At 40.3% G+C, this 26,990-nt stretch overlaps 2 protein-coding genes across 2 annotated transcripts; both read right to left on the bottom strand.

Annotated features, from left to right (window-relative positions):
• Positions 1–371: 371 nt before the first annotated feature.
• kcnj6 (potassium inwardly rectifying channel subfamily J member 6) lies at positions 372–14,414 on the bottom strand. Its single transcript, XM_079355439.1, has 3 exons — positions 14,201–14,414; positions 4,385–5,305; positions 372–2,804 (listed from the first exon to the last, which is right to left on the bottom strand). The coding sequence occupies exons 2-3, from the start codon at positions 5,280–5,282 to the stop codon at positions 2,452–2,454; spliced, it is 1,251 nt and encodes a 416-aa protein (XP_079211565.1). The 5' UTR covers positions 5,283–5,305; positions 14,201–14,414; the 3' UTR covers positions 372–2,451.
• Positions 14,415–16,435: 2,021 nt separating this feature from the next.
• kctd7 (potassium channel tetramerization domain containing 7) lies at positions 16,436–26,221 on the bottom strand. The gene is made up of 4 exons (XM_079355440.1): positions 25,407–26,221; positions 23,411–23,580; positions 20,559–20,737; positions 16,436–19,359 (listed from the first exon to the last, which is right to left on the bottom strand). Exons 1-4 carry the CDS (start codon positions 25,719–25,721, stop codon positions 18,983–18,985), a joined length of 1,041 nt encoding a protein of 346 aa, XP_079211566.1. The 5' UTR covers positions 25,722–26,221; the 3' UTR covers positions 16,436–18,982.
• Positions 26,222–26,990: the final 769 nt, after the last annotated feature.

Below are 26,990 nucleotides of genomic sequence, written 5' to 3'. Positions count from 1 at the left end.
ACATTGTAGATGCACTGCAATAAAACATAAACCTCTCTTTTGTTATAGACGGGAAAGTGAGATTAAAGAGAATTTTGTCAGTTTACAGTGACGCTTTTCAAAAGTAAAAAATGAGAAAATAAAAATGTTAAACACCTGCAGTAAAATGACTGAAATGAAAAATACACAACACTATCTAATGCACAGAGGAATATCAACCAGCTAATGTTTAATAATAGCATTAGGCTAGATGCATTATTTTAACTCCTTCCTGTCTGTGTCAAAATGATAATTTAGGTTGCAAATGTCTTGACAAAAGATAAAAAGACAAAAGATTGAGTTTTTTCCAGCGGTACTTGAGAACATAAATATACTTAACTACTTGTATGAGGTTATTAGTTTTTGTTTCACATCTTTTTACAAACCATATTTCATGTTTTGTGCAGGTAACCCACAAAGTACAACAGTTATAAACTTGTACTGTGTATTTATGATGTTTTCATTTCTGATGGATTTTTGTTGTTATGCCTTATACTTTATGCAAATCTCTTTATGCGCTTTAATTTGTCCAGCTGTAACAAATCGAGAGAAAAACACTAAACCACTCCTGAACACTTTTTCTTACTTTCACCATCAATTCAACTTGAAAAGCACTTTCTTTTTTTTTCTTTTTTTACTGTACTGTATTTTGCTGCGTGTCTAAGGATGCTCTTTGTATGTTTACCACTATAATTAAACAGAATCTAATATTCTAAGCATACATTCACTTGTCATTTTCTGATCTACTGTGTAATATTAGTTTTTAAAAAAGGATTGCCTGCTGAAACATTGCTGTCCTACTCCTGGCTTTTGTACATGTGTTGATTTATTGATGCTGTGTTGACTCATTAAATGACTAAAAGGAAACAATTGTGTTTGAGTGCAGAGAGCAGTATGTTTGGTATATTTAATATGACTTATCCAAACAAACATGATATGAAGGTCGACTTTATCAAATATAATTTAACCTTGCTCCACCTAAAACAGATTAAACAGTAAAACCTTACACGTCTCAGAACTAACAACCTAAAAATGTAATGAGAGTATAAATTACTTGAGGCGTTTTCGGACAGCAGGAGCTATTTTAGTTCCTGCTCACCCTTTTTAGCTCGTGCTTCAGAGTAGGTGCGAATGCAGACGAAAGGAAAGTTCTCGGCTTCAAAAAGTTGCCTGAACGGTTTGTTCCAAAAACACCCACAGAGGAACATTTGACTTCAGACTGAATACTTACACTTTAATACTCTGAGACTCAGGCTTCTGTTGAGTATACTTTTTATTTTCTTCTTGCTATTTGAATTGTGTGGGACCTAAAACGTTGAAAACAGGACGTTTTAGAAAGAAAATATACCCTCATGTGAACGAGGATGATTTTCACATATAATAAAGCCAGTATATTAAGGAAGTGTTAACCAATGAGGAAGACAGGTTAAAATAAAGAAAATCTTTTAATTAGAGGACTTGGTTTTGTATTTAATTAATTTAACTCTCTGAATTTCTTTTAAAACTGAAAAAGAACAAACACCATTGAAGAGGTTTTAGATAACCATCATAATTACATTTTTAAAATAATGCAGTCAGGAAAAAAAACAGATAAGGGATATGCAATTATCAGTTTATTTATGTTTGATACTGTTAAGTGACATGTGAGAGATTCCTGGAGAGCGATAACTGCACCTTCCTTTCTCCACCAGAGGCCTCCAATGTGCAAAAGTGACAAGATGCAGTTTTAAAGGGCCGTTGTCGGAAGTCACTCAGCTGTAAACAGCAAGTCATGGCTTCTGGAGGAACGGTATTGTTGACGTGTGGTTTGACCTTCAACAAACATTTATCATTTGGGGAAATATTCGTCATTGGTTTCAACTAGAGTTTGCATCCATTGAGATGTACGTGTTCCTTATTACATTATCATCATACAGTATATACACAATACAAGATAAATTAACAGCAGATAATGTTTATACATGCTAATATAGTTCTCAAATATCAAATAATGAAGGCTTTTTACATACAGTAAGGCATATAATTTATACAGAACTAACCTAAAAGGTATTAGTATCAAACATCTGTCAAATATTCACACTGCAACAAAACAAAGAATTCAAAACGGTTTAGAGTATATACAAAAATACTTATGCAAATGCCCCTAGGAATATCTTATAGAAAAAATAATAGGAATCTCATCAGGAGGACATCACATCATGTATGAAACATGCACTTTCCGCAGAGGGTTTCAGTTCAGCGGTGGGTCACATGTCTAGATGTTATGGGGTGACTGTGAATCACTGAGAAAAAAAGCATTTCTTGGTGCAGCTTGGTCTACTGTGCTCATTGGTCCTCGTTTAGTACCTCCAACTCTCACCTGTGCTCTGAGATCTAGTTTGGTGAGTCCTACGGTACTCATTAATAATCTCATAAGGATCTCTATCATACTCGCTACACTTTGGACTCGCTCTCTAAGTTGGCAATGTCCCCGTTCCTCTCTGTCTGCTGGCTCTTCCCCTCTTTGTCCTCACTGGTCTTTGTCACTGGAGCCTCCTGCTCAGACTCTGGCAGTCCCTGCTGACTCAGTTTACTGGCCAGAGACCAGGTGAGTGGCAGTCGAGTGCGGTTGGTCATATCAGCCAGCTCTTTGGCACTGCAGGCGGGTGTGTTTGTCTCGTAGATATCATGGAAGCTGTTGTAGTCCACCTCATAGAAGCCGTCCTCCAGCGTCAGGACTGGCATGAAGCGGTAGCCCCACTTGATCTCGCTGCTGACGTAAGAACTCCTAGCCTGGCACGTCATACCTGGAGACATAATAGATTTAGGAGGGAAACACTGGTTTGAACACACATTTATTAAATATCGTTGTTTGGGTTTTATTTATTCAGATATTGGGGTTCTCACATTTCTGATTTTCCCAAAGTACAAAAAGCATTAATTCCTTTTTTTCACCATAATTCTATCAGGGATGTAAACCAGAAAGAGTAAAACATATTTAAGGCGGCTGTGGGTTTCTTTCATTTTGTCGATTTAGGTGGCCCTGTGTCTTAACTTTCACTTATTCTATTTCTGTTTGAGTTCGGACACCGTGAAGGTTTCCCATGTTTTTGTAGGTCACATATAAATTGTGTTAATTTCAGTCCGTTCATTCGCAATGGTAGCTACATAAGCTACATTTAGCAGCAGCTATACTTCCCGCCCCTCCTGACATTCTGTGTCTACTGACGAGCATTGGATAAACACTTTAAAATGTGAGGTAGGAAAACATTTAACATTTGTGTTTTCTTTATAGACTGAGACCTCGAGAAGGCGTGCTGTTTGATACATATTGCAATGAACATGAGAATTCACAACCCGAACTCTACCAAACAGTAAAAGTCAAACTTCCCTTCTTTTTAAAGAACATCTGCAAGTTTAACCAGTCTGTCAATAACTCTGTCAAACCTCTAATAACACCTTATGAAAACCTGAGTCTGGGATAATCCAATGAACTCAAAGTGTTATATTGACAACATATACAGTAGATGCTTTGTGTCTTTTTTTAGGAGGCACTTTTAGATTAAAACAAATCAACTTAATACTGTTAAAACATATTTTGTAGTCTGTGTGATCTGAACAAACTTCATGAAGTAGTTTTCCCACATAAAACCAAACTGCGATGACTTGCAGGAACACAACGGCGTTGGGTTATGATAGTTTCCAAACATCATTTCCTCTTGATTTATTTATAGCATCATCGGTGGTTTAAATGTCTGCAGGAAAGTCCTCAGTGAGCCTCGAGCAGCTGCTTGAAAACACCTAAAGGAATTATGTAACCGGTTTGTTCTACCTTCGCTAATAGTGAGGAAAAGTACCAGTTTAAGCAAACACCTTCTGATCGTACATATTACTATTTATTAGGATCCAGGGATTGTTGGCAGGTGATGCAAATGTGAGGTGAGCACATGTCTCTTCTTCTGGAGCTTATAGGGTATCTTATAATGCTACAGGATAGCAGGAATAGTTAGGGGAATACCACAGTTAGTAGAATAAATCCTCTCAGGACAAATAAAGTCTTTATAGAATTTAACCGCGATTGATGATTATTTGTAAATCTCACATCAACACTGTCACCCTTTGTTGTATGTTTGTCTTATTGGATTGCAAAAAATGCATTTCCAAAAAAGCATCAGTTGTTGGCTTGGGTTGTGATAAAAATGCAGGTTTTTGCACACTGAACGTTTTGTAAATACGTTTTTCTGAGATAACATTAATAACACAAAAAAACAAACAAAGGGTCATGGTGGATTTAAGATATTGCACAAAATCAGTAAATGCTTTGAAAAACACATTTCACAATATTAGAACGTATGCATCATAATATAGACCAAATGTTATTACTCACCTGTGGCCTCCACCATCCCCTCCAGAATCACCACGATCTCCAGCTCCTCCTTGGCTAGGTATGCTTGTGAGACCTCCCAGAAGGGGCTGTTCTGATTAATCTCATGGCAGATGATGAGCGGTGACACGAGGAAAAGCCTGTCGTCTCCTGTGTTGTAGCCCACATTTATGTCTGTCTGGTTCAGGGCAATGAACTCCCCTTCCTTGGTCTGCTTTGACTTGATGAGCTTGGCCCTGATTGAAGCCTCAACGATGTGCGAGTTTCGGAGGTCTCCGACTCTGAACATCAGGCACAGTCGACCATCTCTCATGGAGATGACCGCATTGGTGGAAAACACTAAAGTCTCTGCTCGCTTCTTGGGCTGTGAGATCTTAACAAACATGCAACCCACCATGAAGGCATTCACAATAGATCCCAGCACTGACTGGATTAAAAGCAGAACTATCCCCTCAGGGCATTTGTCCGTTATGACTCTGTATCCGTAACCGATTGTGGTCTCTGTCTCAATGGAGAACAGAAAGGCTGATACAAAACTGTTGAGGTTATTGACACATGGAGTCCACTGGTTGTCTGATAAATGGTCCAGATCACCTCGGAGGTAAGCAATAAGCCACCACATAAAGCCAAAGAAGAGCCAGGTCACCGTGTACACCAACACGAAGATGAAGAGGTTGAACCTCCATTTGAGATCTACCAGTGTGGTGAAAATGTCTGTCAGATAGCGGTAAGTCTCTCGAATGTTTCCATGGTGAACGTTGCACTTTCCGTCTTTCTGGACGTACCGCTGGATCTTCTTCGCCCGGTCCACTTTTGCCAGCTGCTTAGGCAGGTCCACACGGGCCTGCTTCGGCAACTTGGGCTGTCTGATGATGGCCGGGCTCTCCACATCCTGCTCCATGAGGTTTTTAGGTGGATTCAAGCCTGGAAGAGAAGACATGAAGATAGATGGTTAATTTTAAGTCAGTCCAAGCGGGAGAACCTTGTTTCTGCCTTATTTTAAAGAAAGATGACGGATACTTAATTTGTAGACGGTAAACTACCTCTTTCTTCCACTTCATTTAGTGTCAGAGGTAAATACTGGACTGGTGGAAGATTCGCATCATGAGCCAAGCAGACTCGAAGTCAACTCACAATTCAACTCTTGTTTTTAGCAGAGTAATTGATTTTCTTTTGAGTTGGAAAAAAGTACCAAATAGTCAAATCTTTGCATTAAACAGTCAGGTCAAGACTAACCACATTATGAGTCCATGTAGCCCTACATTATTCAGTATTAATATTTATATTTACAGACATAGTGGCTTCTTTCCTGAGTGTCATTCCTTCTCTCTCCCTAAATGCTGAATCATGAACAGAGGCCTTGTTGGACTGGTTGTAATTTTGACTCCTGGTGCTGAAATTACTTGACACATGTCTGCCTCCATATTTCTGTCTCTCTTCAGCTGTTCTATCAAATGAAATTCACCCGGTTAAATTATGAATGCAAGACTTATCTTGGGGGTTTTCTTCTTCTTTTAATGTTTTCTTTTATCACGAAAGATTGTAGGCTTTAGGTTGTGCCATTGAGATGAGCCTTACATCATGTTGGAATCGTAGTAGTCAGATGAAAGGTGATTAAAAAACAAAACCAACCCAATCAGAGGTTCCTGAACATGTTTATGGCTTATTTACAATTTCATTTTGGAAAATTCCTTGTCTCCTAAACACACACCCAGTGTTTTATGGTTTACACTCTGTGGAGTCCATTTTAGAAAAACAATATCTATCCCACCGGAGGGGATGTTACCAAGCTAACATTTCCATAGCTGAGCAGCGGCTACACAAACTACACATGCATGCAGATTATATCTTTAACAATAGAACTCCTCCGACTCTGCTATTGTTTCCAAAATCCACACGAGCATTATTTAGACTTACCAGTAGTACTAAACTGTCTCAGCATGAAACTCTGCAGCCATGGTAAGGCTGAGAAAACGTGTAACCACCCACACCGCCAAGAGCAAACTACACTTGGTCACAGAAACTGGCGCAGTATGGAGACTGAAGTTATGCTGTGATGCATCGTGGGTGTTTGGGAGCTCCTCAGCACCCACGGGTAAATCATACTGCGAGGTGGCCATATCTGAGGAATGAGATAATTACCCACTGAAGATAAATAGAGGATTAGAAATGGTGTCAAATCAGAGCTTTAACTGTGACCTAATTGTGCCCATTTCTATATTTAACTGTTTTGGTATGCCAAGTGTCCCTGTTAGGTTTGGACCAGCCAAACATGGAAATTTATTTTGTATTACTTTCTGAATAGCTTCCATCAGTCTGAACTTGGCAGAACAAACCAGGTTAATGTCTCCTCGACTGCAGAATGGAAAAATAAATCACAACTTGTACCTTTTACATAAAACTTCACTTGACCTCTATAAAAAACGTGAAGTAAACTGAATCATAATGAGGTAATGATGCTAGCAGTATTATTGATATGAACATGCTGTGAAGGAAAGAAGTATTATTTCTACCCAATAGATTTTTGCATATCCTGTCTTACAGTTGTTAAATCGGATGGTTAGTCTCAATATGTCCCTCAATTCAAAGCCTTCCCAACAGGAAGTGTTTCCCCAAGAAGGAAATGAAACCCTGGATCTTGCCTGTTTTGGCCCAAAACTTTTTCTATTTTCTAACCCTAAAAAAAACAATGTTCAGATACACTTTGTTGAGGCACCTACAGTCAAGTTCTTGCCTCGATCTTGGAAGAGGTCATGGCTGAGTTTAAAATATGAAGAAGAGCTAGGTGTTGTAAGTGAATAGACCAGACTGCATCAAAATGAATCCCCATCAAACACTTCCTTACTTATGGTGCAGGACGATTTCAGGAGGTACAACACTGCAAAGCATCGTTGCCATGGTTAATGGTTTCACAGTATCACCCCATCTCAATTCTTGTGGGACTAGCATGTTAGCTTTAGCATGTGTAAGAATCCATCCATGCGCAATAAATACAGGAAGGGAAGAAACATAAATAGGCAAAGCATACAATAAATGCCTTAGAGCTAACGGATTTAACGAAACTTATTGGAAGAAAGTGAAAGCAACAAATACCACATTCTTTGTCCAGTTTCTGTGAAAGCGTTGCATCTACGGATAGATTTAGACATTAATATAATGAGGGGGGAAAAGACAGATAAAAATAGCTTACTCTAACTTTTAACAATGACATTTGACATGGCACAATAAATGAACAGTAGTCTTCTGGTGTAAAGTCCAGTGTTTAACCCACTTTGTAATCCAAACCAATCACAGCGCAGTATATAAAGACTGGGAGGAAATCAATTGTTGCTGCTTCAACAAATTATAAGGGTCATAATTAAAAGTAAGGACTGCCCTGTTATTAAGAAGATCAGAAATTAGGTACTGAATCATCTTCCTTAGCATTTAGATAACTTTACCAGCTGTTCACATGGCTGCCAAGTTGTTCTTTGTGGGTCATTTCACTCAGAATATTCCCCCTAGGAAGAATATATAAATATAAACTAACAGAGTATTACATGCAGCTCTCTGCTGGACAACACAGAAGTGATAGGAACATTTGGACGTTGTTGTTTTTTTGCTTCATAATTAATTTTAATTTAGAAATAAAGATTGGAAGTTTAACATTTCAAAGAATTCCAAAACATAATCGGTATTGTTTACAATGAAATATGCATTCAGTGAGTGTAACTTCACCTCTCAGTTTGATTTTATGTAACTTAAATCTTTTATAAACCAGTTGCTTGGGGACAAAAAAACATGTGCTTTGAGTTTTGCCCAAATGTTCTGTGTAGCTCTGTGTTACCAAATCACATCACAAAGAGCCGAAGTTTTCTCCGCAGTCACGATTAGATATGAGACAACGTGTTTGTACTGCGCTGTTCTGTTTATGTCTATTTTGTGCTTCGTCCGTGACCTCCAGAGGCATAAATAAATCGGACTGCTATGAAACTCAGTCGAGTTACGTGATCCCTTCTGATGTGTCATTTTTTCCTGCTGAGCTCTGTACTGTCAGATTTTCCTTTACTATGCACATTTCCTAAGCCGCCATCAGTGTTCCCCCCCCCCAGTTTTTACTGCTGGAACAAATGTCTCGGTGTTGAAGCCGTTCTGCTCTCCATTCACCAGGGGAATATTATGAGCTTGAGCAGCGCTGGTTTCCATGACAACGCACAGCTCAGTCTAGCAAGTGCTCACAATATAGCAGGAATGTATGAGGATGAGGCCACACAGCGTTGGATAACATTTGTCTGTTTCATCTTGTTTCAGAGGGCCTGAGGAGGAACAATGTACCCGTGTCTGCTTTGTGCATAAAGCTGTCATTCATGTAACAGCTGTTTTTTTTGTTGTTTTTTGTTCTGAACGATGAATATTTTTTGAATAGAGACATAATTACATACAGGGTTGTTTAGGGCACACTTGATATGATGATAATGACAAGAAAGACTAATATAAAAGCTGATATAAGTTAAACAGTTTATACTTTTTTGTGTATTTTAGTTTAAATTAAAAATGCTATTATTGATATCTTTATAATCACACTGTGTTTATGAAATTCATCTCACATTTTGCAGTTCTCTTTAGAATCTCTCAGCCCATTGTTTTGGATTTATTTCTCACTCCAAACACTCTTATAGCTTTTTCTGCCTCAGAAGCAGAAAAAGCTCTTAAACACCACTTTACACTCCCTACAATTTTTTTTTGACCTGCACAATAACACGGTGGACTGTTTAGCGGTTCAAGAGCTACACATTTACTGTGGAGACCAAAAACAGACCTAAAGAAAGAGTGACTTGCATTTGTTAGCTAGTAAATACAAGTTGCACAATGTTACGGCTATTGTGCAAAGGTATCACATCGAAATATAGTTGAGTATGTGAACAAAAGCAGAATAAGAGCAGTGAAACTTTATATGCTTTATATGCAGATTCTGCATATAAAGGTAGGTTTTTTTGGTTTTGGAAGTGTTCTGGTTTCCAGTATTGTGGGAGTATTGTCGGCTAGTGTTTCAGCAGGTTTTGATGGTAAACCAGTTAATGTGGGGCGCAAAGATGGCAGAACACAATCTGTCCTTAATGCAATCCAAGAAGCCATAAACTGTCGCCTAACAACCATTAGATTCACTTAATGTCTGTGAATTAATTTCTGCGTACAAGTGCAGCTAATGATTCTGTGTGTGTGGTTGTTTCCAAACAACAACTTCATTCTGGCTTCTCAAGTTCGACTCACACTGTCAACAATGATGAGTCTCCGACACAGATGCCTTTCTCGCTAACTGTTGGTTTCAACAGAAGTCCTAAAATGTTGGTCACGGAGGGTTTGTGTTTTCACACGATAGCCCAAGGGTTCTGAGATTGGGATAAAAGGGATTTGACGACATTGATCAGGGATGTGAAAAATAGCTGCGGGGAGAACCGCTGTACACACAGCAAGCACACATTGTTTCCTTCAACTTCACTGTTGTGCTTCAGGTTTAAAAGGCTGAAAATAAAAACTCCAGATTTTAATTTCTTGTGAGTAGCTCTCAGAAAAGGTTTGAGGGTCTGATGAAAAAAAAAATCTAAGGGGGCGATGATTAGATTATTTCGTCAGGGGAAGGGTTAACAGGCGGTAAATTGGATTATCTAAGCAGGTGTTGGGGGAGCTAGAGTCCAATCAACAACTAACTTGTATTACCAAATTGAATTACCAAAGGTTATTGCATAAAAGATTGGTTAGACTCACTGATGGTTATATAAATGTAATGAAACACTGTGCTCGGCCCCGAGACAGGACGCCGAGACTTATTGTGTCGGAGGAACCTTGACTCAAACGGATGTAGATCAAGATGTGTGAAAAGATCAGCTGACACTTCAACAATTTAATTTCCACCTCTTCTCTCAAAATCTCTGGGTAGGAGAGATTGTTATAAACAGGTACCGGGATCCAGATGTGGCCAAAATTGAGCTGAGGCCGCACTGGGACACAGGCTATTTTTAGGCACCCCAGCAGCTGAGCACAGGCTGCCTGAAAGTCACATACAAATCATTTCCACAGCATCCCTCAGTATTCCCAACTTCTGTAGATGATTAAAAAAAGAAGCCTCATTTTACAGCTTTTAATGAAACAAGATTTAAGTGTCTACGCACACTTTATTATTGCTCCTCTTAAACGTAATCGTTGAATGCTAGTTTTCCAATATAAGGCAGGCTACAAGTACTTACGAAGCTTCCATAGGTTTTTAATATGAAACATCTGCTCAGGAAGTATTTGTCTTCAGCTGCAATTAGAACAAGCACGAATTACACAACAAAAAACAGTGTTGTTATTATCAAATTATAATCAAATAGATGTGATCGTAAAGTATCTGTCACTTTAAACTTCTGTCATCTGGTGATAAAAGGTCACACTTACATCTCACGTTTAAGTTAGCGTCCAAGACTAGAGTGGTTACTTTTATAAAGTTAATAAAAAAAGGTGTGATGGCTGACCGATCACTTTCAGATGGATTGATATTATCGGTCTCTTCAAAAGGGTAGGCTGTGGTTTCGCTTAAAAGTCTCCACACTGAAGCTACAATGAAGCTAAACTTCAAAATGTTTCACAACACAAATAAGTCTATTCCCTGTTTTAGGCGAATCTATACAGCCTGGAATTATTTTATAAACCCTGTTACGAAGCCATTCCTGACATTTTTTATGTTTGATTCATTTTTTATGATGCAATTATCGGTACACAACTTTTAATCGGTTACGTGATCTCAGTTTGAGGGAGATGCAACCTACGATTGCATATACAGGAATAATAAATGATCATAAACTAATTAAATAATAAACTAATAAAATAATTAGATTACATACCCAAAGTTAGTCAGTGCAAATTTTCATGCGCAAGTTTGGCAGCTGCTGAGAGAGTGGGCTTGTGATCTAAAATAAGAATGCAATGCAAACATCTGTGTGCGCAAAAAAACAATAATTTATTCTTATCTATATCAATATTAAACTTTTCTCGCTTTTTTTATGGGGAGGAGAGGCTTTTATGTCTTTATTGTAAATTGGGGACAGTGGATATTATGGGAAACAGGGATGAGAGAGTGAGGGATGGATGACATGAGGATAAGTGCCGAGGGGTGGAGATGAAACCAGGGCACCTGCTTCAAGGCCGATAGCCTCTATACATGGAGCATGACATAACTGCTAGGCCATCTGATGCCCCATATAAAGCATAATCATTAAACCCTGAGTGGTGTCTACAGGTTTTCTGGTCAGGCTGCTAAGTTTATCGGAGAGGTTTTTGGACGGACTTGAAGTGGATGCAATAGACTGTGTATAAAAAGGTCCCTGAAGGGGTCAGTCAGAGGACAATCATCCAGGAAACCTATGAGCCTGATCAACAACAAAAAGCAAACAGTGAAGTGTTGTTTAGACCCAAACCATGACCGGCAAATATCAACAGTTTCAGTGCATACATTAAACCCAGGACACAAACTGCTGTTTTCTGGACAAAAGAGAAAACGCTGTTTGGCAGAAACACCTGCAGCTTACAGCCTCCGAATACTTCACCAAGAAGATACCGAATGTTGAGCAGCACTCTAATATGAGCGCTGTGTAACAAGTAAAGGCACTCAAGAGCGTTTGTCAATAGTTCTGTCGAATCAGATCGTGTCTGAGCTGGATGGAGAATGAAGAGACGATCGGGAAGACGTTGGAGAGAAACAACAACAACCTGAAACTTTAAAATGGACGAGTACTGAAATAGAAATTAAAAAAGGGAGGGGGTTAGTCCTTGAGCATGTTGTGAAACCGACACAGGTATAGAGTTCAGGTGGGTGCTATCAGCCCACAGACAGTGTTACTATACCAGGATCCTTCACGCAGAGAACCAGTACAGTTCAATAAAATGACTGTCAGCAGTTTATAGATTTAACTGCACAAATAAAAGCAGTCCTGGTTCTTACAGAGGCTTTGAGCAAAATAGGTTTAAATGACTGGGGGAAAAACACCAGTAAGCCTTTTATACACTTTAAAATTATTAATGGAGATTTGCTATATATCTTTAAAATGTTCCTGCAAAAGGAGCAACATGTAAAGTATCTACTGAGTTCAACCATAAAATGACCTTTCTCATCATGCATTATGCGATGTTGATGTGCTGGCTTCTCTGACAACAATGCAGAAGCCAGTATGTCCTCCTTCTAGGTTTAGATTCTGGTCCTGAACGGTCTGTTTTTGTTAGCAGAGAAGTAGGCGGTTTTAAGGCGCCCCCAACCAGGTCTTTCTGGAGACCCCTCAGTTTACAAGATAAGGGCCCCCTTTTATCACGCATACAAGCAGATGTTGCAGCGATGTAAACGGGAAAGAGAACTAATTCAGCGTTTTCCTAACAAGCTCCTCAACTAACCCCGACCCAACCTGGATTACATGTTGGAGATGCTTTAGAAAAATGGAGAGAGATCAGAAAGGTTTCAAGACCGACATAAAGCAGGCGAAACACTGAAGCTTCAGTTTCTGCAACATGACAACTCTCATGGGCATCCACTCCAGAGAGGAGGGGGCGAGGGGAGACTTTGCTCCTTTAGACTGTAAAATAATTGGATTAAAACATAAACAATGTTTAAATTATGTATTCTTCTTCTTTTATTCTAAGTGAAGAGTATTTACTTGAGATTAAAGCCCACTGAATAACAGGATCAATTTGGGATTACATGGTTTGTTAGTCAAGCTGTTATCTTCAAGGTGACGTAACACTGGGTTCATTTGGCTTTTGGTGATTTTGACAACTTTCGCTTAAATTTGGTCCATTTAAGAGTTTTTTGTCCTTGAAAGATAGCATAGCTGAATAGAGACTTTGATCTGATTTACTTTTGTCCCAGTCAAGATGTTATTGTGCCAAGAGAACGGCCTGGAAATAGTAAGTACATATTTTGGCCACTGTGAGTTTTGGCTGCAAATCCTGATACACCTCCTCAGGGTTTGGACGAGTCCTGCTCCCCCCTGAATAGAGAGTTCATTCAGAGGTAAGAATTACCTCTGAAATAGGTCTATGAATTTGCTTTGTCGGCAAAGAAGAATAGAAATTTGTTTTTTTCCATCATTGAAAATAGCCTTAAACTTTAAAAAAAAAATCGTTATAGCCTATTAGAATACACTTAGCTGGTTTAAGAATAGAAAGCCCCACCTTATGTGACTCTGTAAGTGCAGACCTTTTTGTTTTTGTTATTAAAGTCAGCTCTGTCACAGGATATGACCACAGAGCAGGCTGTAGGTTAAAGGCTATGTTTCTATCTTTTTTTTTTTTTTGTGCTGGGATCAGGTGCATCCGCAGGAAGAGGACAGCAAACATGCTGGAGATTTCCCGTTGCCATGGAGACGGGAGGTTGATCCCCGATCATAGTAATAATAAAAAGGCTCCAGATCTTGTCTCCCCCCCCCCCCCCCCCCCTTATTTGCGGCTCTGTGGCTCGGTTTCCCCTGCCTGTGGTGGAGGGTCCAGTGGTCCCGAGGTGGTGGTGGTGGTGAGGCCGAGGGCCTGTTGGCTCTTACAGCCCGAAACATTTTCTCTAACACCTGCTGGTTTGTTTTTATTTAACAGGCTGGTTTTTCCTTCCTTATGTCACAAAAGGAAAAATCGGGATGTAAATCAATTAATAGCCTATCCATGCTCCTTTACATGGTGATAAATCTCCCTAATCACTCTGTGAGTCGCCTTGCACTCTTATGTAACTATCCACCCCCACCGTCCCCCCATATAACACATGATTACATTTAACGAGCTCTCATCGCTGCCGGGAAGAGCGCGAGGGGAAGAAAAGGTGCGTACCTCGTGCAGCAGATCAACGGTCACTCCACGGGTCATTTTCCAGCCTTTAGGGTCCCCTGAAAATCATCTGCGGAGGCTGAGCTGATCCCGGCGCTGTCTGCGGAGCCAAACACGGACTGAAGGATAGCCACACTAATTCCCTCTTTCCTCCATCCCTCTCCACAGAAGAAGAAGAAAAAAAGGCACCGTCCGTCCGTCAGCCTCCACCCCTCAGCTGAGAGAAAGAGAGAGAGAGAGAGAGAGAGAGAGAGAGAGCGAGAGAGAGAGAGAGAGGCAAAATATATTCATGATTGTTACACAAAATGTTTCCTAATTACACCTTAATTTGATCCATAGTTATTGTATGTATTTTATTATATTTGTTTGTATATATCGTAATCATTTGTTTATCCTAATTTTTCTGTGCTTTGGCAACATGGTGTGTGGATCTGCCATAGACATACAGTACACGATAATGCATGTTTAAGAAATTATGATTACATCACTGCCCATTTGTTTTATAGTAATACCCTTAAAGCTTTCTTTTAACATGAACTAATTATTAGTTACATTGGCAAATTAATTATTAATGCTTTCCGCTGTTCTCCAAATATTTATTGTCATCTCTTAGACCAACTTTATAAAATGTAAGTTGAGCAAAGGTAAGAAACCTCAGTCCATGTTTGACTCTACAAATTCACTGGTTTAGCAGCTAACGAAGAGAAAGGGGTAACACAGGATATTATTACATGTAAAATGGTGATTTATCTCCGACATGGTTTCTGGTTAACAACAGGAGTGTCGGAGCAGCGTTAGCACACACCGCAGGATGTAAATCATGAGTATATAGATTTTAAAAGCGGAGGAAACTGACATATCATATCGGCAATGATGGATTCTTCTTCAGACCTGCAAAACTCCTGACTCTGAGACTCCGCCCATCCTTCGCACACAGCGGCAGGTAGAGGAGAAACAAAGGGGGGAGGGGATGACACACACACACGCACACATCTTAACACCGATGATTTCCACTCGAATCACTTCAACTTCAAATCATTAGAGAAGGAAAACTTTACTGACAGGATTTTATATTTTTACTCTCCAGTTTAATTTGATCACCTGTGTAGAGTAGAAAACGTGAAGACCAAACAATCTATTTCCATTGAATCCAGCAAATTGACGGACTCTTTAATCTGTTCCCAGACCTCTTTTAAAATACATCGGATCTATAAGAGTCGTTCGGATTGAATGAAACAATACATTTCACAGGTAAATTCAAAGATTAAAGATTAAAGTTTGACTGGCTCATCTCAGTGTTGTAGATCAGCACCATGGAGAGCTCCATGACACGCAGAAGAGTCTGACAGTGAAGGAAATCCTCCACTTAGTCTGAGAACTGTGAGGTTGTTTCTATTGTGCTGATTTTGTTTCACAAGCATCTTAACACTTGATTTTTTTTTTTATTAACTGGGATTTACTTCCTCATTAACAAAGTTATTCTAAAGGTTATGAACACAATAAGAAAGTATATATTCTGGTTTTATTTACTTTGTATGTAAACTACTGAGAAAGTGTTTTTCTCCTAAAAGAAGTTATAAAGGAAGCACAGGTAAACACATTATGAACAATGTGACAATATATTAGAAATAAAAAAAGGTTTATGATCAAATGCATGAACAGCTTTACGTTCAGTTGTCTTTGCCAAAAAAGTCTCCAGAGTTAAATGTAAGCTAAAAAGGGATACTAAGAGACAAAAGTGATTTTAAATAGTGATCATGAGTTGAACTGTTCTATTTAAGCTTGCAGATTTGTTTTATGACCTCCAGGTGTTGTGACTTAGATGTTGATCTGAAGCCTCTGTATAAATCATTGACTCGTCTTTTGTTTTTTGAAAAATTTCTCATACAAGATGCTTGGATTCAAAAACCTACTGCTGATCTTACCCTCAATGCTCCAGGACTAATTCAGGTGATTAGTCTACTTCTACTGGCGGTTCAGTCGCACCCCATGTGTGGAGGCTTTGGTCCTCTAAGCCAGCGGCCAGGGTTCAGGTCTGGCCTGTGGACACCTTCCCGGTCGTCATTCCAATTTCCTGCTCCGTCCACTCTCCTGTCAAACAAACCTCCCCAAATAATGCCTATGGCTGATGTAGTCCCAAACCTCAAATGCTACCTCAAGTGACATCACCTCGAACACGAACCACAAACATCAGTACACTAACATCAATCGGCATAAATGTTATAAGAAAGACACATCTTAAAAGCATTAAACAATTCTTTTAATTTTTACCATAAATAATATAAATGACGCTTCTCTTTTTCCCTACAAACGTGAACCAAATATAGAACTATGGAAATGGATGAGTTATAAAAAACACTGGAAACATTGCATAACTGTAAAACAAACATGAACGGTTCTCAGAAAGAAGAACGTGGCGTCTCTCCTGCACACCTGTAAAAATAAAGTCAATGAAATAAGCTCCATGTCTTTCTAAGGAAAGAAAAAGTGATGCCAGCGCTGCAGCTTTCTATAGTTGATCACAATGGTCTTAAAAATCTTAAACTTACTCGAGGTACACAAAATATATATATATATATATTAGTTACAATCACAAGGTGCTCAGACTTCATTATCAAGTACAGTAGGACAAAACATTGAACTTGACACTCATTGTCACAGCTTCAGGGAACTTCATCAAGTGGAATGAGTATCTTTGTGACAGTGAATTAAAAAAACGATACATACATGTTCTTACCATGACTCCAAACAGTGGACAAGAGTGTAAACAACTGGATTTCTGCTATAAACAGCTGCAAGTATACACACTAGTGCTCAAAGCTTTAAATACCTTCAATCATCTGTAAAGGATGAAAAAAAGTAACAGTAACGTGAGAAAAAAAAAAAAAAATCCTACCAGACATTTTCCCCATCTTTTAAAAAGACTCCTCTAAAGGTTGCATAATTAAAATACACTCTGTTTATCCAAAAGGAACAGACGCATAGTTATTCTGCATCCTGAAACAAAACTTAGCCCTAAAAATACACATTTTACTTCCATTTACTTACTTACAATATTTAATATTTACTACAAAATAATTTCTTTGAATGTTTGTACTGGAAATGTGGACAGTGGGTGTGGACTCGTACCTATCTGGGATGAGCTGGATGATATGAAAAGGTTCAAGTAGTGAATACAGTAATTACAGTATTTTCTGATCTTACTGTAAAATGGGAACGATCGTCTCAAATTAACGCTTTTTTTTTGTACATTCAGATTGAAATCTAACACGGCCTCTACACTGACTGTATTCTGATTGGCAGCTTCAATCCTGCATCTACATCTGATGTTTTCAGCCACAGTGCAGCTCAGGGTTAAAATGGGACGCACAGTAAATGTAATAACTACACATGAAAAGACTAAAATAGAAAAACAGATCTAAAGACACAAAAAGACACTTTGGGTCGAGGTGTAAGCTGATCGATGACTTTAGAAAGAGGAAATGCCATTTCTTTTCTCTTTAGCATAAAAAGTTGAATGCATCAGAAATATATGCAAAAACATCGAAGTCTGCTGTTACAGACAGGAATTAGACCTCGTCACGGGTTAGTGTATGGTCTCAAAATGCATCCTGAGCACGAATAGTTAACACTAAATAAAGGCATAAACAGCTTGACACTTTCTGTTCCAACCAATTACAACTGTAGTGTTAAAGATAATGTGTGAATACCATAAAGGGATGTAAGAGGAAAATCAGTGCTGAATGCCGTAGTGTGTATTTTAGTTTTTCTCTGGTCCTGTACGTTTATTTTTCAGCTAGCTAACGTGAAATAAATCCAGCTACTGTCTTGAGACAGACTGAAGCAATAATTAATAAAATGGTCGGTAAACCGGATGCATGTAACAGAAGCTTCATCACTAATGTCTCCCTGTGCTACATGCATGCAGTTACAATCATTCCCTTATTTATAACAGGTGACTGCCGTTTGTTTCTGCAGCAGATAATTAAACTGCTGCAGACAGCTGTACTGATTATTATGAAGCCAATCTCTAATGTCAGAGCCACAACAGGCTTTCTTTAACTGTGTTTCACCTGTGTCCAGGAGAAGACTTCAGTATTAGTCACCACAGCTGTCTGCAGGATCGATAGAAGAGCTGGCCTCTTTAAGCTGCAGGTAACAGCAATGATTATGGGTGGGCTGAGAGCGATGCTAAAACCAGACTAAACAATTCTGTGTCTGAAAATATCGAATGAAGATGCTGCTGGAGAGATAAATTTGAGCCTCACAACTGATAATGAAGCTGAAATGAGCCCTGCATGTCTTCTGTTAAAGGTTTTTCTTTAAACCTATTCTTAGAGGTTTGAAGGACAACATTGCAGCATTTTTCTGCCCTTCTGGTTCAACATGTGGAGCCTGTGTGTGCCAATAGTTGCACATATTAAGCACACGCCATCGTGTAGTCGTGAGGTCCTGAAGTCCACCTGTGCATCATGTGAGAAGTTAAACCACAGAACATCAGAAAAACAGGATAACAGTGGTGTTCATTGACCTGGATTCAACTGGAAGGTGTTACTGTTAGGAAAGCTAATAAATTACGTTTGAGCGTTTTTTTCTTTTTGACAGAAAAGAAAGAAAAATATAAATTAGAGAAACAAAGCTTACTTCATGTGTACGACTTAAAGAGGGACATCGGCACAAAATATCGGCGACTTTGATACAAAAACCAATATCGGCCAAGTTTGGGTAAAAATGGAGCATCCGCCCTTTTTCTTGTTAGGTCCGATCCCTCGCGAGCCTCCAGCTTCACCACCACGTGATCTTAAACTCATAGATGGGCCTCTTGCAGTAATAATGGTTGATGAGGTGTTTGTCACAGACGCCGATACACTGCTGCTCGGCAGTGATGCCGCGCTCGGCCAGGTCGCTGACGATGCAGTGCAGCAGGTCATAGACGTCCGCAACCGCCTCCCAAGGTCCGAAGGAGACGTCCACCTCGCAGTGGTGCTCAAAGAGCTTCGCCTCGCTGTCCGAGCGCTCAAAACGCAAAGAGTTAAAAAGAGGTCGCTCGTACGGCGTGATGGGCATCTCCTCCTTGTAGACGCAGATCTTCAGCTTTGCGAAGCGAGCCTTTTTCTGCATGGCCCTCAGTTTGGCAATCTCCACGATGCGCTCCAGATTTTCTGAAAAGTAAACAGGCAGATTTATCAACGCAAGCTGTGAATATTGTATTGAATTATTTTTGTTTGTTAACTGAGTGTTTTTCTGGTTGTACATAAATCAAACCTTCACTTACAGTCTTTACATGAAGGTCGGATCTTTAACAAACACTTCTCCTTGTAAAGATGTTTTTTTTAATGCTTTTAAAGAACACTCGAAACGATTGGATGCAGCACTGCCATTCAGTGTGAGATCTAAGAGGCAGTGAACACAAATCAAGCTGCCACTCAACAACAATCCTCAGAAAGTCGATATAAACCTTTGAGTGGAGCTATTTTTCCTTTTATATAGAAATGATGCGCGTTGATTAAGGCACTAAGATTATGAAAAGCTTTCCTTCACTGTTCTGCAGTAAGAACAAACAGCTGGTTTAACTAACAGGCAAAGTGTTGCTTAGACTGTGACTGGACAAGATCTGACTGAATCTAGCTCAGGAGAAAAAAACTGAACTCAAGTCGTCCTCTAAATGGACGCAGGTAATCACATCTAATGTTTCACTACAAACAGGCAGCACTGTGATGTATCAATCAGCTGACATCCAGCACGGTTCTCACTTCCTGTTAGGTTCATTGGGAGTTTATTGAATCCGGTGTGCTGAGTTTTTTGGTGAGTGACAATCACAAAGAGACAGCAAGTGCTTGAAGCAGCTGTTAAATGCATCTTATAGAGAGAATGATGATGCTTTAGCATCTGATCGCACTCTTCAACAGAGTGACAGCTCACTTTAAATTACAAACAGGTTTCAGATTCAGGGGGGGACTCCTGTGATCTGAGACAGGTTTATATGTTAGCATCAGGCTTTCTATGAATGTATTGGAGTCTTGCTTCAGTGACATTTGAAACAGATGTATTTGCCATCCATTATCTAAACCGCTCGTCAGGCCGATCCCAGCTGTCATTGGGCAGGAGGCGGGGTACACCCTGGACTGGTTGCCCGTCAATCACAGAGCTGACATACAGAGACAAATATTCATGCTGCAGAGGCATGAATATTTACAGTATGGACACCTAATTCAGGATCCTTCTAGTGGATATGAATTTTGCCAATATGTGAACAGAAACAGACGATGTAGGAAGAAGTTTATTCAGTGACCCCATGGACACTAAAATATATTTTTGAATTTACATTGCTGCATTGCTGTACGTGATGAGGACGGATTACCTTTGTAGTAGGGCAGCAGATCGAGGAAAGCTTGTCGGACTCTCTCCCCTGTGAGCGGCTGAGAGTCCTCCAGGTTGTCCAGCAGCGGGCCAATGGAGTAATACTGAGCCTCCCTGTGCACCGCTCGCACCCGGTCTCTGTGAGGGAGCTCGCCTTCTCGGAGGAAGTTCAGGATGTCCCTTTGAAAGGAGAAAAGCATCACTAGGACAAATCAACAAAGAGCTCTCTTCTTCCTGAATCTGCAGAGTCAGAGTGTCCTTATCGTCCCATCAGGGGAAACAGGGACACAACGTACAAGGACGACGTCAACCGTCAAATCAATCTCACCCAACTCAAAGCAAATCCCCAAAATCAGACACAATACAAGCTACAAAATCTACAAGGACGATGTCAAAACTAAAACAAGAACTCCTACAGATGAGTCTAAACGTGCATAGGTGCAATGTTCAGGTGTTCAAACACACAACAGTAGTACAAGAACATCAATCTGAGTGCTCATTTGTATTAAGCATACAATTAAAGGGATACTTCACCCATTTGCATGAAGCTGTGTATAGACGATATGACGCTTTTCGCATCACATGAAGAAAACTTTCAAGCAAAGAAAAACACATTTTTCTCGTCTCAGGGCAAAATGAGGGTTGGATTCACGACCATTCAACACTGCTACCATGTTTCTAATGATACACAGCTTCATGTAAATGGGTGAAGTATCCCTTTAATGGCAGTATACCAACTTTTCTCTTTGGAAATCCGTTCTACTCCTCTGAACAGATACTGTGTTTCTGACTCAACATAAAGGAATGTTTTCACTCAGTAAATCTCCTTTTCACCTTTTCATCAGAGCACTTCTGCGTTTGTTTCCTTTTTCAACTCTTTATCATGACATGACTCCCACTTTACATTTGTTCTCTGCAGTGAGTATCTTGACTCAGGATTCTCTCACAAACTCGGCCAATTAAGTTGCTTTTTATTCCACTTTTCTGCCGCAGAACCCGGCGGGCTTGTACACAGAGCAAATAAAAAGGAATGCAGAAGAAATACAGCGAAGTCCTGGAGGAGAAGCTGCTGAAGTTTGAAACACAACAACAACAGCAGCAGCAGAAACTTGGAGGAAGATTTATTCTCAGCCAAGACAATCGCTTCAAAAACATAAAGCTGGCAAAAAAAATCACCAGTATTTACGTCCCAAATGAAAAGGCTCGAGTCCACCTGCAGCCGGCCAGAAATACATATGCTGCTGGATTTATATTTTCTGTATCTTCTATTTCTGCTTCTGTCAGAGCCATCTTTATAAATCTTTAACACACACACACACACACACACACACACACACACACACACACACACACACACACACACACACACACACACACACACACACACACACACACACACACACACACACACACACACACACACACACACACACACACACACACACACACACACACACACACACACACACACACGTTCAGAACTGACCTTCTTAACCTCAACCCACTTCTTACATAAGCCCTGCATTTCAACTCTGCTCGCTCTTGCCTCTCAGCCCCACAAGAGTTGGAAAAGTCGGATCTTTTTGGACTGGACTGAAATATCTGATGAAATTTTGTATCGAAGCTGCAGTCACTGACTAGAAGGGATCAAGTCTGCGAACTCTGGCGGTCCTCTGTGACTCCATGTGTCAAACTTTTCTCAATAATGCAACCTGTTTGAAAGGTTTTTGACCGAATACCTCCTGACTATTCTTTGTGAAAAGACACACCGTCAGCGCAGTGCAGCGTTAACTCAACAAATACAACAACACGCCCTGCAGATATTTCACATTCAGGGCCAATATCAGCGCGATGACGCACTAAAGTAAGAAGACATGGCGAGCAACACAGGATTTGTTATAGTGAGTAATTTAGCATGCTAAAGTTAGCTTCAGGTTTGAGCGATGAATCCTTGCAGTGTGAATGTGGCCTAAGAAAACTCTGATAGTGTTCATGATATCAGTAGCAGAGAGGGCCACAGTGGTAAACCCACGCAGGCCATTATTTTTAATTAGGTTTTTTCAGTCAGTTTGTGCTGCCTTCGCTCACAACTCTGCAGCCTCTTTCTACTCCTCCACCGTGCAGAACAACAGCTCCAGACACACACCTCATCGGGAGCTAAATACATCAGCAAGTCTATTACAGGGACATTTCTACAGGCGGGCGTGCATGTCAGCAGATAAACAACAGGTAGAATAACAGTGCGGCACCAACATAGATAGATAGATAGATAGAACATAGAGCTTGAATTTCCCTCGGGATCAATAAAGTATCTATCTATCTATCTATCTAGATATGTAAATCGGTAAACAGCATCGGCAGAAGGCAGACAGAACATTTCTGCACCGAATTCCTGACTCATAAAAACCTTCTGTCACAATATAATGAGCTGCCGTCAGCATCTTTTCAAACAGAGCAGATTGCAGCATGAGCTTTATTAACAACCAAATGTTATCAAATTGGTTTTCATACTCATCTCAGCAGAGAAGTCAAATTAACAACTACATGTATTAAGATCCCAGTGATGGCGGTGTAATGATGTTGTGTTTTTAGGCCGACACGTTTCGGCTTGTTGCCTTCATCAGGACCCTCGTCACCATCGTCTCCTTCACCGAGGACGACTCTGGTAAAGAGGCGACAAGCCAAAACACACGGGTCTAATTTGTGTCTAAAGTTAATCTTCAGACTACAAGTGCTGCTGGAGCTTTTTGAAGTCTTTCACTCTTCATGATCGTTGGTGAAGTTGCCCGATAAATCCCGCTCTGCTTCTTCAGTGTTTATATATCATCAGCTCACACACACTGTGCTACTCACCCAAAATAAGTTCCGTCCCGGTCGATGAAGTAGCGTCCGTCTGCGTCTCGTGGGATGTAATGACGCCCACTAAACATGGCCGCCAACATGGTGTCCTCAAATCGCCGTAGCGTGGACAGGCGGGTGGTGAAGTATGTGCCCCCGACATTCAGAGAGATGACCTCTGGAAACTTCACAACCAGAAGGAAAATTAAAACGGGACCATTTCGAGACTAAACGTCGAAAGACAAGATGGCAGCCACCCTGAAATTATACATTCAACATTTTTCTGGACGTGTCCTGAAAACATTTAAAAACATGTTTAAGGATTTAAAAATAATATGGCGGTGTAATCAAAGATAACTTTGTGCCTGCTTCAGAACATAAAACCTTGAATGTTCTTGGTTATTGACTTGAACAAGTTAAAACTGCTGCAGTGAATATGTATGCACAGCTGTGGTGGTTAACTCCTGTATATGAGTTACTCTGTAGCTTATGTTCTCATCATGCATGTGTGGGTTCCCTCCAGGGACTCGTTCTTCCTCCCACAGTCCAAAGACATGCTCGTAAGGTCAATTGGTGACTCTAAATTCTCCGTAGGTGTGAATGTGAGTCTGTCTCTACATGTCATCCCTGTGACGGACAGGCGAACAGTCCAGAGCGTAAAACGCCTCTCGCTCAGTGACGGCTGGGATCGGCTCCAGCCCCTCTGCGACCCCGAACAGGGAAGAGCAGTAAAGATAATGCATGGACTAAAAGCATCATTGTTAACTTGCCTGCCACAGAGCGATATACTGCCAAACAGCTGCATGTTCACTCTCTGTATTAAAAACAGACAGATCTGTTTCAGTAAGAAACTTTACACCTAATAATATCTAATACTGCTACATGGCTTTTTATTTGATGGCTCTTTTGGTTTGATAAAACAAGCACTTGTTGATTCTTCCACATTTGGTTCTTCTTGTAATTTAATTGTTTAATCAGATCGTAAATCAACTTATAGTACTTTATCTTTTAATCTTGTTTGTTTACAACTGGAAGATCTAATTGACCTGAATAGCGATGGATGCCACCCAGGGTTCAGCTCAAACCCTCTGCTTGGTGGGTTTTCACAGGGTTTGTTTTCACATGATAATAATAAAGTGACCGATATATGTGGGTCTCACATAAAGGTCTGAATACAGAAATAATGTTACTGAGAAAGGAGTGTGCAGGAGTCTAACTCTGAGGACAACTGGCTGTGTGACTACTAGGATGTACTATCCTGCAAACATGCAGGGTGTTAAAGAGGCAGCTCATCGTGTCATCGACAAATAAAAGTATTAATACAAGGGCTGCTTTGTGACTACATTACATGATGAGTAAGATCAACTAGTGCACCCGTCCCCTGCAAATGGAAACCCTATCTGAAGAGCAGAACGCTGATTTCTTTGTCAGTGTAAATAATTGATACCGTAAGTGAACATTTGATGGACTGCATCCTGTGAGATGATCAAAATCCTCCCTACAATATTGACTTAATCCCTCTTGTGATTATCCGACTGGATTTGGAGCAGCCAGAAGAGAAGAGATGGGTTTGATCTGAGTTTTGAAGCGGCCATGACTTCGCTGTCACACCCAGGAAATAAGAGGATTACTCTACTCTACTGGAGCCATGTTGTGTACATCCATGACCAGACTGGATATTCACACATGTGACACAACTGCCAGCCAATTATCAGCTCAACCAACCTCTGACCCCTCTCTAAATAGACACATACTGTAAACATGATTTTTGTATTTTTACACTGCTATCCTGAATTTAATTAGGCCTATAACGTGAAAAAAGACTAATTGATCTGTCTATGTCTGTATAAAAGTTTAATGTAGTTACCTGAACTGTTCTTGGGTAATAAATGAGGCCTTTCCTTGAAAGTGTGCCTTTTTATGTTTAAGTCTTGATAAAGTTTAGTTTGGTGTTTGCATGGCTCTTTTGTGCTGTTTCACTGTGATCTAAATCAGTGTCACATCGGCCTACCTCCTGCTCCTGCGAGCTGAGCGAGGAGTGCAGCGGCTTGCTGAGGGGGAAGTTCGGGGCTGGTGAGGCCGGCTTTCGGAGCTCGTCCTCCGCAGAGTCCGAGGTGGACATGGCATCGCCCGGTTTCTCGGTGTCACCTGCGGCCGAGAACACCACCATCACTCTGGGTAAGGGCAGTGTCCGCCTCTCCTGAATGAACCTCCTCACCCGTGTCGTAGTAGCAGCGGAGGACAGCGGGCTGAAGGACAGGGACTGGCGGTCCCTGCTGCTGCAGCCGTCAGAACCATTGGAACCGCTCGAGCCATTCTGCTGCATGCGCGCGACGAGCCCACCGTCGGCACACGACGCGGGACGATAGCTCGAGCCACAGCGCGCGAGTGCAGGTAAAAACAACAACAAACACAACAACAACAACCACGTAGAGGGGCAGGGCGCGTGCAGCTGCTGGTACACACCCCTTCCTCAGAGCGAAAGCGGAAGTAGGGTGAATCCGCCTGTAAATGAATAAAACTTGAAAATCCTGCAAGTATGTTGCACACCTGGTCCAAAGTGTTCGGCTAGCAGCCACTACTGGGCCCGTGCAGTCGTCTGTCATACGTGCTGTGACGTGACACAAGTGAGCGCCGTCATCACGTAAGGAGTACTCGTGGTCGCGTGCAGTGGCGTAGTGGTTGTTTAGAGAAGAGGGTATACTCTTATATTTTTATTTATTTTTAAAGGAGCCCGTCCAGCCTTTGTTAAAAAAAAGAAGAAAAGAAATTACATTTAAGACTATCCCTGCTTTTTCCTATTGAGTTAGTGTGCACCAGCCAATGAGAGACAGAGAAAAGCCCGGGGGCGTGTCTAGACTTTTTAGACTGGGGTGGTCTGACTGTGACACTAACAGAGGTGGCATATTAATGTGTGTGTGCAAAAACACACACAAATTAGCATCAAATGTACCCTTTCTAACTTCACCAATCACATCTACTTTATTGCACAAGATAATGGCAACTATAGCATAATGTTTTTGATAAGACGAAAATATTTATTTGAAGATTTATTTGAAGATCTATTTGCACTACAACGCACTACCTCACTTTTTAACTTAATCTGTACTCTGTTTATATTGTTAATACTTTAATTTATCTACATACTGCTTCCATGGTGCAATATTCACTAGTGCCCTTGTCTGTCGATTGTCTGTCGTTTGTAGTTTGTTTTATAGTATTGCTTTTTTATTGCTATTTTTTTTTTTATTAAATTGGTCACGTTTATTGTTATTCTTTAGTGCTCTTTTTATGCACTGCAGGTTTGCACTGCGGGTTTGGGGGATTGTAATTTCATCTGTGCTGTATGTTTAACATGGAGCATATTTGACAAATAAAGTACCTTGAACCTTGAACTTGAACCTTGATTTATGTTAAAGTCAGATTTCAAAGTATTTAGAAATGTACATGCAAATTCCTGTAGAGTCTAACTTGCAATGTTTTGGTCGCGACACATTACCAGCTAGCTCATTGCAAGTAAGACATTTCTTAGAGTGCATTACCGTCTTTTGCACCTGGCTTATAAAATAGATGTTGAAATGTGAAGTAAAAACAC

This window comes from Symphodus melops, assembly GCF_947650265.1.
Source record: "Symphodus melops genome assembly, chromosome: 11".
NCBI classification, from domain to species: Eukaryota; Metazoa; Chordata; class Actinopteri; order Labriformes; family Labridae; genus Symphodus; species Symphodus melops.
The sequence above is the reverse complement of the archived record's forward strand: the minus strand, read 5'-3'. Positions and strand labels throughout refer to the sequence as shown.

Bases quoted from the DNA above. Each gene is read 5' to 3' on its own strand.
- kcnj6 (XM_079355439.1), bottom strand. From the start codon at position 5,282: ATGGAGCAGGATGTGGAGAGCCCGGCCATCATCAGACAGCCCAAGTTG. The intron at 2,805-4,384 runs GTGAGTAATAAC...TTATGTCTCCAG, and splicing joins GGGGATGGTGGAGGCCACAG to GTATGACGTGCCAGGCTAGG.
- kctd7 (XM_079355440.1), bottom strand. From the start codon at position 25,721: ATGCAGCAGAATGGCTCGAGCGGTTCCAATGGTTCTGACGGCTGCAGC. The intron at 20,738-23,410 runs GTGAGTAGCACA...CTCCTTTCAAAG, and splicing joins CGGGACGGAACTTATTTTGG to GGACATCCTGAACTTCCTCC. The intron at 19,360-20,558 runs GTAATCCGTCCT...TTTACTTTTCAG, and splicing joins TCTGCTGCCCTACTACAAAG to AAAATCTGGAGCGCATCGTG.